Source organism: Spea bombifrons, chromosome 8 (genome assembly GCF_027358695.1).
Source record: "Spea bombifrons isolate aSpeBom1 chromosome 8, aSpeBom1.2.pri, whole genome shotgun sequence".
In the NCBI taxonomy this organism is placed as follows: Eukaryota; Metazoa; Chordata; class Amphibia; order Anura; family Pelobatidae; genus Spea; species Spea bombifrons.
This window is the reverse complement of record NC_071094.1, coordinates 4,696,320-4,709,651: the sequence shown is the minus strand read 5'-3', so window position 1 is coordinate 4,709,651 and position 13,332 is coordinate 4,696,320. Positions and strand designations below refer to the sequence as shown.

Below are 13,332 nucleotides of genomic sequence, written 5' to 3'. Positions count from 1 at the left end.
CGGAGACTTTTAAGTACCAGGACACTTAAAATCCAGTTGTGCGCAGATCTCGCACGCAGCCGACAATCCTTCCGCTGGCCAAACAGTTAAGATGCCATAGAAATTGTTTATGGCAATAACAGAAGAGGAGGAAAAAAAAATATATAGATCATTTCATGACAAGCTAACGACCACGATGCTCCCGGTCTTCAGTGCACAATGATGACAAAATATCTGTAATTCTAGACTGAAATTTGCCCATACAGAAGTATTTTTGCCTCGAAACGAGCAGCTGGAAGAAGCAGATCTCTCCCCAGCTCCTCTCGCCGAGTATTCTCCAGCGGGGCGAGAGCGCAATGCTTTGGATTCAGTGGGACATAACCCACTCAGAACGAGCCTCGGTGGAGTGACAAGTCATCAGATCTGCGTTCTTAGTCCTGCTTCTGAACACAATGCCAGCGATAAGTTTTCCTTTCCTTGCTATAATATCTGGCAGCTTATTCCCCCCCGTCCGCTATACTACATTTAGATGAGATTTAAAGCTCTGCGGGAAATCTCAGCAGGCCTGTTGATCAATAAAAAATTCTTCTCCTCCGAGGCTGTATTTGACATCTTTAAACCTGGCAGTGTCAAAAAAAAAACAAAAACAAAAAAGAACTTCTGCCCTTCGCCTGTCTGAGGATGGGAAACGGCAATTGATGCCGGTGCAACGGCTCAGCGTGGAAATATAAAACATCCGCCTGCCAGCCGAGGCCTGGATATTATTTCAATATGTTAACATTTATAGTCTACAAAGACGAGGAAGGATGGGGGGGGAGCGGATTCTTCATACGCTAAACCTATAACCATAAATCGGACCGGCGGAGGCCCCTGTCCAGAATGAGTTTTTATTTTTGCGCGTGGATTTGTGTAACTTACATCATCATCGGTGCGTTTGGATGAAGCGGAAGATGTTTAAAAGTTTTTAGATGGAGATAATATTTAATATTGGATACAAACGGGATAGAAATGGGACGCGAATGCGTACGGCATACATCTGACTCTATAAATGCTATAAAATGACTGGGATTCTGATGGTTGCGGCTAAAATATCATAGAGAATATAAGAATGGGATATTTCAGAAATTCCAGAGAACGCCGGGGAGAAAAGTTGAGGATTTGAATACCGGCCAACTTGCTTTTTAAAAGTATATTGCTGGTCCCTTCGATATTAGAAAAAGTATCAAGGCTCTTAATACCCCTTCCAATCTCTTACTAGAGAACCCACTCCTCTACTGGAATGCACATCGCTGTTCGGAAGTTTGGGGAAACAAGGACCTTTTCGTCTGTAACATAATTACAAAAGGGTTTTCTAACCAATAATTATCCTTTTAAACTTAAACTTGGATCGGCGAACACAACGTGCCATTGGAACACAGGAGTGATGGGAGTGATAAAGGGCCATTGGAACACAGGAGTGATGGGAGTGATAAAGGGCCATTGGAACACAGGAGTGATGGGAGTGATAAAGGGCCATAGGAACACAGGAGTGATGGGAGTGATAAAGGGCCATCGGTACACAGGAGTGATGGGAGTGATAAAGGGCCATTGGAACACAGGAGTGATGGGAGTGATAAAGGGCCATTGGAACACAGGAGTGATGGGAGTGATAAAGGGCCATTGGAACACAGGAGTGATGGGAGCGATAAAGGGCCATTGGAACCCAGGAGTGATGGGAGCGATAAAGGGCCATTGGAACCCAGGAGTGATGGGAGTGATAAAGGGCCATTGGAACCCAGGAGTGATGGGAGTGATAAAGGGCCATTGGAACACAGGAGTGATGGGAGTGATAAATGGCCATTGGAACACAGGAGTGATGGGAGTGATAAAGGGCCATCGGAACACAGGAGTGATGGGAGTGATAAAGGGCCATAGGAACACAGGAGTGATGGGAGTGATAAAGGGCCATCGGTACACAGGAGTGATGGGAGTGATAAAGGGCCATTGGAACACAGGAGTGATGGGAGTGATAAAGGGCCATTGGAACACAGGAGTGATGGGAGTGATAAAGGGCCATTGGAACACAGGAGTGATGGGAGCGATAAAGGGCCATTGGAACCCAGGAGTGATGGGAGCGATAAAGGGCCATTGGAACCCAGGAGTGATGGGAGTGATAAAGGGCCATTGGAACCCAGGAGTGATGGGAGTGATAAAGGGCCATTGGAACACAGGAGTGATGGGAGTGATAAATGGCCATTGGAACACAGGAGTGATGGGAGTGATAAAGGGCCATCGGAACACAGGAGTGATGGGAGTGATAAAGAGTGATGAGCACCTATGAAGAGATTCCATTAAAAATCAGCCGTTTCCAGATACAATAGTCATTTACAATATTAACCCCGTCTGCGCTGGATTTCTGATCCATCTCATGCGATTTTAATGGACAAAAACATAGAATTTGCAGGCAGATCGGCCCCATCCGGTCCCCGTCTAGTCGCCCGTTTCCCCTGCTGTAAAGACTCAAACCAAGTCATTGGTCTGGTCTTAAACCCGGGATATTTATTTCTTACGGGCTGTAAATAGGTTAAATAGGTTAAATGTTAAACCCACACACTTTGCCATAAAACCTAACGCACCAAACACCCGACGTCAGATCGCAAGCTCTGCGGCGCAAGAAATATTTTCTGGTTTTAAACAAGTGGGAAGTTCTACATAAGAAATAGGCTTTAAATGATTATTAGGAATTACTGTACCGATAATAATAAAAAAAAAATAAGAAATGAACCATCTTCGCCTGGCGGAGCAGCGAGGGGCATCTCAGCAGATACAAATAATTAAAGTGCAGCGTTTTGCATCGGAAAAAAGCGTTAATTCTGCCGCGAGTTCAAAGGGAGGAGCTGCATTATTGATTACAGCGGACAAGTTTCGCCAGCCGAGCGCAGCTAATCCCTTTCCTCGTTTATTTCTTCCTGTCCGGGCTTTTTCAGTTCTGGATCGCAACACGCTGATTACAAGAGATTAGACTGCGGCGGGGCGAAGAGGGGGCGAAAAAAAAGGCATAATTAATAAGATTAACCGTTTGGTTGCTAGAAGAAATCAATGTCAAAGATCTCAAAAAAATTGTATTTGTTTCATATAAACGCCAGTTTTAAAGATGCCGTTCCACTTAAACAAAAACACGTACTGCGCAAGCTAGCATCTGTATGAACTTTATGAGTTACAAGGTGTCATGTTATAGGGCACAACATTTCACCTATACACTGTGCTAGCCACGGCAAATGTATAGGGGATACGATAGCTTACATGTAATGCTTGGCAATATAATGGCGAGGCTCCCTAAAGATCGTCTTGGGTCATGGAGTTACTACTGGGGCAACAAGGAAGGGCAGATTCTGGGCAGAATTAATGAAGTAAGGCTGCAGAAAAGGCGCTGGTGGCCAAGTACAGCGTCTCATACGCTAGGCATTATGAAGGCTATATGGTGGAAGCCATTGCTGGACTGGGGCTTGCAGTGGATTGTGGGAGTTGGAGTCCAGCAGTCCCTAGAGATACAGAATACAGAAATATACAATTTGATGGCTGATCAGAGCCACTCGCCCATCTACTCTACCTGTTCCCTCTTCTGTAAAGACTCAAACCTTAATCAGTCGTTGATCTCGTCTTAGATTCAGGAGCCGTATGCCCATCCCGCGCATGTTTAAAGTGCTTCACTGTAATAGATGTTCTGAGATGACACGATAACTAATGGTTCGTAACGCTGAGCATACGCGCTAAGCAGTACAGACGGTATTCATGATCTCGGTTTCTCGCTCTCTCCGCCTGGTCTGCTGTTATTATCTCTGCCACCTGCCCCAGGCGATCAACAAAGCTCTCCTTGTTCTGCCTTTGATCGCGCCTTCGCTCCTCAATTAGCATACGCGCGCTTTCATCATCAACTTTTACTCTGTTAATCAGGAGCCTTCCCTGTGCTGCGCAACCCTCCCTCCGACGATACACGGAGCCCGAACCTTTCTGACACGGGGCTGCCGATGAATTAACGAGGCACTCAAATTAAAGGTAATTAACGTTTCTTCAGAAGTTACAAAGGAGACGCGTTCACAAGGGGAGTGATGGGTACATTTCCGCTCCTCCTTAAAGAAAGACACCCATGCTTCTTTACACAAACTTACTTTTCCCGATAGTTCTTACTAAGTCCTCTGCGTACCTTCTTCGAGTTTTACAGGAGCTGGAATTTTCCCGGCCCTGGTGGACAGAGAAACCACCATAAAGGTGCGCTGTCCACAAACCTGGGGGCTGTCAGGGTTCGCTGCATGTCTCAGGACTACTACCCCAGTCTCGGGGGGAAAGGACAGACTCTTGGGGGCACATTCTACTCTGATTTGATGATACCCCTTGCTACGTCACAGATGAAACCCCAGCTCCAATACCGATGACAAACCAGTGTCGTTCATCAGGACCGTTCTTGGAACCACTTGGTCGCCACCATTAGCGAGACGCTGTAATAGAGTTTTTGTAACGGTCTATTAAAGGGGGGTAACATTTGGAAGTTCCCAGACTTGCCCCTCAGACACCCTACCCCTTCTAACGAGAAGACATTTGCCCAGTAGGGATGTCCCTAGAGCTCTGGAGGTTCTTCCAGCTTCATGCAGACACGCTCCCCAAGTTGAGAAGCTCTATACCCCTCGCCGATGTGACTTATCTGTTGAAACCCCCTCTGGCCGGAGCTCTTTCTACATGTTTACCTGACCGCGGTCAACTATTATTTTATGGCCAGCCTACTATTTTTATTCCTTCTGCGGTTCCCGGGGTTGTTAAAATGAATTATGATCTGTCAGCTCTTGTGTCCAAGGGTGAGCCGTATTAATTGAGGCTTCCCGATGGACGGAGAACGCACAAAGAGTTTCCCCGCCGTAGCCTTTGGCGATGCAGATATCTGGATCCTTCCTGGGATACTGATCATCAAAGGTCCATATTTATGTCAGAGGCGCTAAATAAAACATTGACATTTTCATTCCATGGAACGCAGCCATCAGATATGGTCGGAACTTCGTTGAATAAGTTACACAGAATAACAAATGCGGCTGTCTTGTTCCACCTACGAGAAATAATACATGTCCCAGGATCTCAGAGGAAACTATATATTTATTTATATATATAAGGTACTCATTGTGGATATCGACAGCCAAAGAGGTTTCCAAAGTAGCCGAAGACCTTCAGCTCGGTAGCGTTGAGGGTATTTAGAGGGGAATAGGTCACGTCAGTATGCTCACAATGCCACATATTCTGGGAGATGAATATTAACCATGGAAATGATGAAAAGCCTTTTAATACGACGTGAAAAGGAAGGCTTTCCTATATTGAACACAATTATCTGATTTTGTTGGGTTAAAAGGGGATCTCCCACCAAATGTTTCATTGGCTCTGGCTCATCAGTTAAAGAGCATACGATGGACAAACAGAACTGCCGATTGTGAAAGTCCCCCATCCCGAGCTGCTCATACTGTTTAGTTATTCTGTCCCTAAAACTCCACGCTAAAAACACACGACAAGAGCAAAAGAAAAAAAGTTGATCTCTGTATTGTACCTAATTTCACAAAAAGTTACAATTTTAGATGTAAAAAAAAGGACTGAGTAGGGTGCTGTATAAAAAGTGACTCTGGTGCAAGGTCTAAAAAGTGGTCTTATCACCATAGCAACGCATGAAATCGTCCAATCAGCTAGAACAGTCCACCTGTTGCTATGGCTGTAAGACATACACGTTAGACTTTGTTACCATCCCGTGTACTTAATTTACTTCTGTCCAAGAAAATGCATTTTATGCGATGTTTAATAAAAAAATAGAAATTTAGCAGTTTGCCTGAAAATCTACAATTTATTTTTTCTTCTTTCGGCAGAAATAATTTGATAATTCTACGATCGCCGGCCTATGCTGTTTACTGAACGATGCCCACTTACTCTTTTTACGCAGTCCACTTCAGACAGCCTCTCCCGGATGAGCTGGGTCCACAGTTCATTTGGGATTTCCTTTAAAATAATAAAAAAAAGAGGATAAATAAGAAATGATTAGAATGAACGTCTCAGGACCTTCAGAGAGAGCGCGAGAACACCTGCTTATCCGGCTGCTTTTACTGGGGGAAAAAAGCAGAAAAAAGACCCCAAAAAAGCCTTGGGGAGATCTGATTATGGGGAGGATTAGGCATACGGTATTCGGTCCTCGCGTCTCGGTGGGTGGCGTGTCAGAAGCTCTCGCGGCAGGAGAGCCGAATCCTGGCTTTGAGGTTGATACCTTCCAAAGGTGCTTCACGCGGCTCTCAGACGGCGCCGGTGCCTTCTGCGCACCTTTGAAGTGTCATGTCAGAAACAGACGCGGGTGTGCAGGGGACCCCGTCTGCGCAGCGCCACCGAGCCAATTTAAGGGGGAAAAGGGAAGCCGGTTATACTAAAGCGCAGCGGAACCAGGGCCCCGTCTCTAAAATTGGACCTGATTTTTTGTTAAACTCCTGTCATTTTATTACTAAGATCACAGTTATCGCTCGGTTATCTGAGCCCCGATCTACTAGACAAACACCCCGACTCCTTATCATACTGCCTGTGGGAAACAATAGAATGACTCAGTCTCAATCACCCAGCTGGACTAATGAAAGTCTATGGAGGAACAGACTTTATTAGCATTGTCATAAAGCATCCGCTCAGTGTGGTGAGCAGGGAAATTCACCCAAAATGTCACATGACTAATTTAGTATATTACTGTATACAGCACTAGTGGGTTATTACTGTATACAGCGCTGGGGGTTATATTACTGTATACAGCGCAGGGGGGTTATATCACTGTATACAGCGCAGGGGGGTTATATCACTGTATACAGCTCTGGGGGGTTATATTACTGTATACAGCGCTGGGGGATATTACTGTATATAGTGCTGGGGGTTATATTACTGTATACAGCGCTGGGGGGTTATATTACTGTATACAGCGTTGGGGTTATATTACTGTATACAGCGCTGGGGGTTATATTACTGTATACAGCGCTGGGGGTTATATTACTGTATACAGCGCTGGGGGTTATATTACTGTATACAGCGCTGGGGGGTTATATTACTGTATACAGCGCTGGGGGGTTATATTACTGTATACAGCGCTAGGGGTTATATTACTGTATACAGTGCTGGGGGTTATATTACTGTATACAGCGCTAGGGGTTATATTACTGTATACAGTGCTGGGGGTTATATTACTGTATACAGCGCTGGGGTTATATTAATGTATACAGCGCTGGGGGTTATATTAATGTATACAGCGCTGGGGGTTATATTACTGTATACAGCGCTGGGGGTTATATTACTGTATACAGCGCTGGGGGGTTATATTACTGTATACAGCGCTGGGGGTTATATTACTGTATACAGCGCTGGGGGGTTATATTAATGTATACAGCGCTGGGGGTTATATTACTGTATACAGCGTTGGGGGTTATATTACTGTATACAGCGCTGGGGGTTATATTACTGTATACAGCGCTGGGGTTATATTACTGTATACAGCGCTGGGGGTTATATTACTGTATACAGCGCTGGGGGTTATATTACTGTATACAGCGCTGGGGGGTTATATTACTGTATACAGCGCGGGGGGGGTATATTACTGTATACAGCGCTGGGGGGGTATATTACTGTATACAGCTCTAGGGGGGTTATTACTCAACTCATTCTACAATTAAAGTGCAAACAAAGAAAACCTGGCGCTTTAAATTCTCCCGGTTGCTGGAAGTGAAAATATTCCGCTTTCGTGGACTAAATCCCGCAGATCTCCGGTAATGAGTGTAGATTTAACATCTGATTCAGCACATAGCTTAACCGGCAATCCCTAATTACCTTCATTGAAGTGCTCCCCGTGAAGAGGCTCAGTTTAAGCTTCGTACCGTTATACAGCAGATAAACCTACTTTGTATCCACGACCGCATGTAATTTCACGCTAATATCGGAGGGTAAAAAACGTAGAATGAATAAACACTGCGATCATTAAAATCGGTTCTCGAGAAGGACCCTCGTTAAGTGCAATTGGAAACCCGGCATCCGATCATTAGAGGATTACCAGACACCAGATAGATTCTAATAGCCGCGGCAGTCCGGGGGGGCGCGCGCACTCATCAGTACAGAAGATCTTAAGCAACCCCAACAATTTACAAGGGAAGTTTAAATACATCGGGTTAACCTTATCATTTCCTCGCAAAGACACAGAAGTCTCTGACTCGCTTAGATTGTCAAAAAAATACGGTTTTTCTACCCATGTTAAAAACCCCCAAACCACCGGATTCAAGGTAAAGTGGCTTTAATGAGCCATCAGTCCCGTCGGTCAGTTTAGGAGCCGGATGTCTATCCCATGCATGTTCAAATCCCCTCACTTTATTACCCTCTACCCCCTCTGCTGGGAGACTGTTCCACTTACCTACCACCCTCTCCTTAAAATAAAACTTCCTTACATTCCATCTAAACCTCCGACCCTCTAGTTTTAAACAATGGTCTCTTCTTTTAACATTTCATGCAATTTGTATGTATTATTCTAAACGTATTAATATTTTCTGTAAATTAATATTAACTATCTATTCCCCCCCCCCGCCATTATAATTGTGTATAATTTCTCCTTGGCTGTGCCGATCCTATACTTTCTATACCAGCCCTATAATATATCCCATTACGCAATAACTAGCACCTACTAATTGTTTCAGTATTTTAGGGCTGCGACAAACACACAGTATACGTGTATATATAATACACGTTTTGGGGCATTATTAGTATACATAGCAAATCACCCCCCTTTTTTTTCTCTTTCACTTCGGGAGACCAGCGTCGTTTGCAAATAATTCATGCGTTTCGGGAGCCATACCTGGCCTTTGTGTTTGTACGAGAGCGCCGTCTTCGCCAGCAAAGAGACATCGTTTGACAACAAATTCTCTGGAGTGATGTGAGTGGCATTCAGGCGCTTACCGAGCAGCGTCGCCTGCGGGGGGAAGAGAAAAAGCAAAAGTCCAAATATTTTATTTTTTTTTTTGCAAAAGAAAATCATTTTCAAAGGTCTTTTTTTTTTTTTTTTTTTTTTTCTTTTCTCTACTTCCTTCCAGCGAGCGCTTTAAATAAATGATCTAGGAACAGATGTATGTTTAAAACACAGTGCAATGCCTCTGTTGTGTACGTAGTGGGGACACGGGAGGGCTCGCCGCCTGTGCTGGGTTTTTACAGCGACGCGTGACAGATCAGGATGATTCAGGGTAAAAATTTTACAGTGCCCTGCGTGCAAAAAATAAGAAATAATAAATAATATTTATATTTTTTTTAAATCTAAATTCTGTTATCATTCTGCGTTTATGACATCATAGGCGTCTCCTGGGCTTTGTGTATAAACAATGCTCTAACCGGAATAACTATGTATCGTTTTCTCGGTGTCGGGTTATCGTTAGTTATTTCGGCTTTAGTGGCAGAGATAAAGAATAGCTCGAGGGAGAAGGAAACACTTTTAGAACAAGTGTTTTTAGTGGAAAAGTTTGGAAAGTGGACTGGACCGTCTCCTTGGTTACTATGGTGATAAGACCACTTTTTAAACTTTGCAACAGAGCTACTAGTTATACATAACGCACGATAGAAGAAGGAGAAAGAAGGACACCAGTAGAATCCCCAAACTTATATCTTAAGATTTATACTACACTCCAAAAGTTTGGGGTCACAAAAAAAAAAATCCTTGTTTTTGAAAGGAAAAAAATTTTGTCATTAAAATAACATGAAATGGATCAGAAATCCAGCGCAGACGGGGTTAATGCTGTAAATGACTATTGTAGCTGGAAACTGCTGATTTTTAATGGAATTTCTTCATAGGCTCTCGTCACTCTTTATCACTCCCATCACTCCTGTGTTCCAATGGCCCTTTATCACTCCCATCACTCCTGTGTTCCAGTGGCCCTTTATCACTCCCATCACTCCTGTGTTCCAGTGGCCCTTTATCACTCCCATCACTCCTGTGTTCCAATGGCCCTTTATCACTCCCATCACTCCTGTGTCCCAAGGGCCGGAGCAGACCTTTAAATACTTCCGGGTATGATTTGCATACGTACCATGGTGTGTTTCCCAGATGCAGGAGGACCCAAAATAACAATTCTTGGTGCTGCGGAAGAAAAAAAGAAATATGCGGTCAGAATTGTGTAACATTCTGTAAATTCTGTTACTGAAATGTTCTAGGTGTGACTTTTAAGGAGGATCTGCGTGTGAATGATGGTTCTTTAGAGAGTTGTTTATGTCAACAAAAGGGATTTTGGGGTATTTTTATTAATCTTTTGACATCAGGTGACCTTTTTGCCATGTTGGTTAAAAAAGTAAAGTACCCTGAACTTGCTGACGAGACGTATTTTGGGGTCCCATCAAGAGCCAGAGTTATGTGCATACCATGAGCCGGCCCTGAGCCTCTTGAAATATTAACCCTTTGATGGCCCACGATGAACGTCCTATGGGGTGACTCGCCTAATGAGTTGATCAAGTACCTAGCATGGAAACACTTCATTGAGTCACCTGCATTCAAGCAGGGACATCATCATCATGCTTAAGCACCAACTGGGAGTCTTAGATGTGATCACAGCAACACAGAATAGGAAGGAGTCAGCACTAGACCGCCTAAAATCGGATGGTTCTCTCGTCTTTGGGATAAACAATAAGATATCGCAGAAAAGTGGGATCTCAGGCCGCACTTTTATTTCCCTATTAAACTCTGGTTTGTTAAAATCGAACTCCGTACACCTCGGAAAACTCCAACTGTGTGTAGAAATGATTTATTAATGGAGCCATGAAAGAGTCCTCCCTTGCCAGGATTAATCAACTTCTTCACGCGCTTCAAAGGAAATCAAGAAACCTCTCCATGCGCGGATCCTTTTGAGGCTTAACGAGGAAAGTGATTTAAAATTCACAAGAAACCCCGTAAGGTATTGGATCTTTTATGCACGGCTTTTTTTTTTTTTTGGTCAAACGTTTGATAGAAAAGGAAACACTCTATTATATACCTCGTTTTATGCTTTAGCATTGCCCTGGGCTACTATAAATGCTCGGTTTGTACTAAATCTGCTTTTTTTCTCCCCACCTGTTCTTATTGGACGGCGCTGAGTATATCACTGGACAAATGAATATATTACATTAACAGCAGCCAGATAGAACTGCTGATACACAAGCCTGGCCACCTACGGGACTACTGCAGGACAAGAACTTCTAGCCAATGTCTAGGTAGGGCGTAAAGTAATCAGGGCCGACCCTGAGCCCTAAGGTACCCGTCCCCATCTCTCTTTCCCCTTCTCAGTCCGTTACGTCCACGCTGGACAAGTCAGCTACGGGTCCTAAAAGGTATCCGTTCTTCCTTTGGTCTTCATACTTTTTTGCTGGGAACGCTTAATTATCATGTGACACAAACGCAGGCACTGGTAGGCTGTTGTCATGGAAACAAAAAGAAAAAAGCTTCTTCAAAGTGTCTGTGTTGTTTTTTATGGGATTAAATCTTAGAATAAAAAGCCAGATGGGCTCAGGTTTATTTACCTAACATAACAGAGGGGGCCATTTATGCGTTGTCTACGGCAATTTAAATAACTAAACAACATTTTTCCACCCCGGCTCAGCTCTTCTTCAATTAATTTGTGTGAGATGGGTTACAAAGTAGCCCCCCAAGCCGGGCTGCTCAGGATGCTTCCAGGTCACTTTAACTCGGATCCAAGGAATATTTGGGGAAAAGGTGGTACTTTTTCCCCAAATATTTTATTGCAGCCACATCCCTGTGTGGCCGTTTGTGGAATTAAACGAGAAGAATGACTTGTTGGAAAGCCTTTGGGCTTTCTGCTAAAATGTTCTTATTTCTGATCCTGCGGGGGGGCTTTAGCCGAAACGGTATGATGCCATCCAAAAACACGCAGTGACACAAAGTCAAGGGTGGTCTTACAAATACGACGGGGGCTGAGATGCAACGAGATGAGGTTCCCTGCAGGGCTTCAGAATATACTTTCTCCCATGCAGTTTATACCGAAAACAGATAAGATTGGAGCTGGCGCTTGCTGCTTCCGATGCCAGGTGCCGTAGGTTTGCTTGGCTCTTCGCTATTTGAAATGTCATGTGGTGTATGGTCCCCCAAACCCCACCACGCTGGTTGATTTCTGCCGAGGGTTAAGAGCCAGGCATTCTATTGCCTATTCTATATCAATGCAGTAAAGCAAAGACCTGTCAGTATCATCTAGGAGACCTAAATATCATTTCATATAAAAAGTGATTGTCTACTGAAGTTATTTAAAGGAATGTTGACTTTGCTTTCAGAGATTTGATGCAGATGACTGATCATTTCACAATCTGGTACAATTTCAGCACTAGAATAATTCAGATATTAGACAAATTGACCAGCTTTAATTATTTAAATGGCCGTTTCATATAAAGAAAAACACATCCACTGGTGTGGATTTCTTACTACATCTATTCCGCACGACCCCGTCTCTGTCTAAATCCCTGACGGCCCGGCGATTCTGAAATCAGGACGGCAAGAAGAGTAAATATTGACAAGGAGCTACCCCGCCATACGATAATGATAATGTTCCATAGGGGGGCACTACAGATCATGAATCCCATTACAGCGAGCGCCCGGCGCCCCTCTCTTGGACCCACGCCGAATGCTTTGCATTTCTCGAGATGCCATACAGCACATACCTGCTACTCCTTTATCCCGAGCCGCCGCTGAGTTCGGAATTCATTAGCCGTGATCCAGAAACTAACTAACCTGAGGATTCCAGCAGCTCGGGAGTTATCGGCGCAGCCATCGAGCGGAGCCCGGTTCACTTCTAACAAAAAGCCATCATTATCCGGCTTAGAGCAAGAGAACAAAGCATACGGGGAAGAGATAGCATTAAACATTGATAACGCAAAACATCTGCTCTCCTGCCGTTCTGCATTTTAGAAGAACGGATACAGTGGGTTTTTTTTGTTTTTTTTACTCTTCCTGGACGTTTTCTACCGCGACGGCATTAAGTCTTGTTTGAAGGGGGCCTAATAGGTTTAATAAGAGATTTATGTATGGGGGACCGAGAAAGGGTTAATCAAACAACTTCAAATTGGTTAGAATAACTAAGTAATAGACACTCCAATGAATGGTTAATATGCCTTAAAAACGCATTAATTTCCCCATTTGATACTTGTTTTCTCTTGGGAATTGATAATCATTGAGACTACAAGATCAGATTAAGGAAGAATAAGCAGTTTCATAGTTTTCTCTATAGATAGTCAGCGATTGGGAGTATCGCAGGCGGTTTTTTATACGTTAAAAAAAAGAGATGAAAATTTCCACCGACTTATCAGATGGGTATACATGGGAAG

At 43.9% G+C, this 13,332-nt stretch overlaps 1 protein-coding gene across 1 annotated transcript in view; it reads right to left on the bottom strand.

The window, feature by feature from the left end:
* Positions 1-13,332, bottom strand: part of AK8 (adenylate kinase 8) — a 37,356-nt gene that overhangs the window by 21,278 nt on the left and 2,746 nt on the right. The window contains exons 3-5 of the mRNA XM_053472408.1: positions 10,062-10,111; positions 8,843-8,956; positions 5,914-5,982 (exon numbers count right to left, since the gene is read on the bottom strand). Of these exons, the coding sequence (XP_053328383.1) occupies positions 5,914-5,982; positions 8,843-8,956; positions 10,062-10,111 (233 nt within the window). The remainder of the gene's footprint in view (positions 1-5,913; positions 5,983-8,842; positions 8,957-10,061; positions 10,112-13,332) is intronic.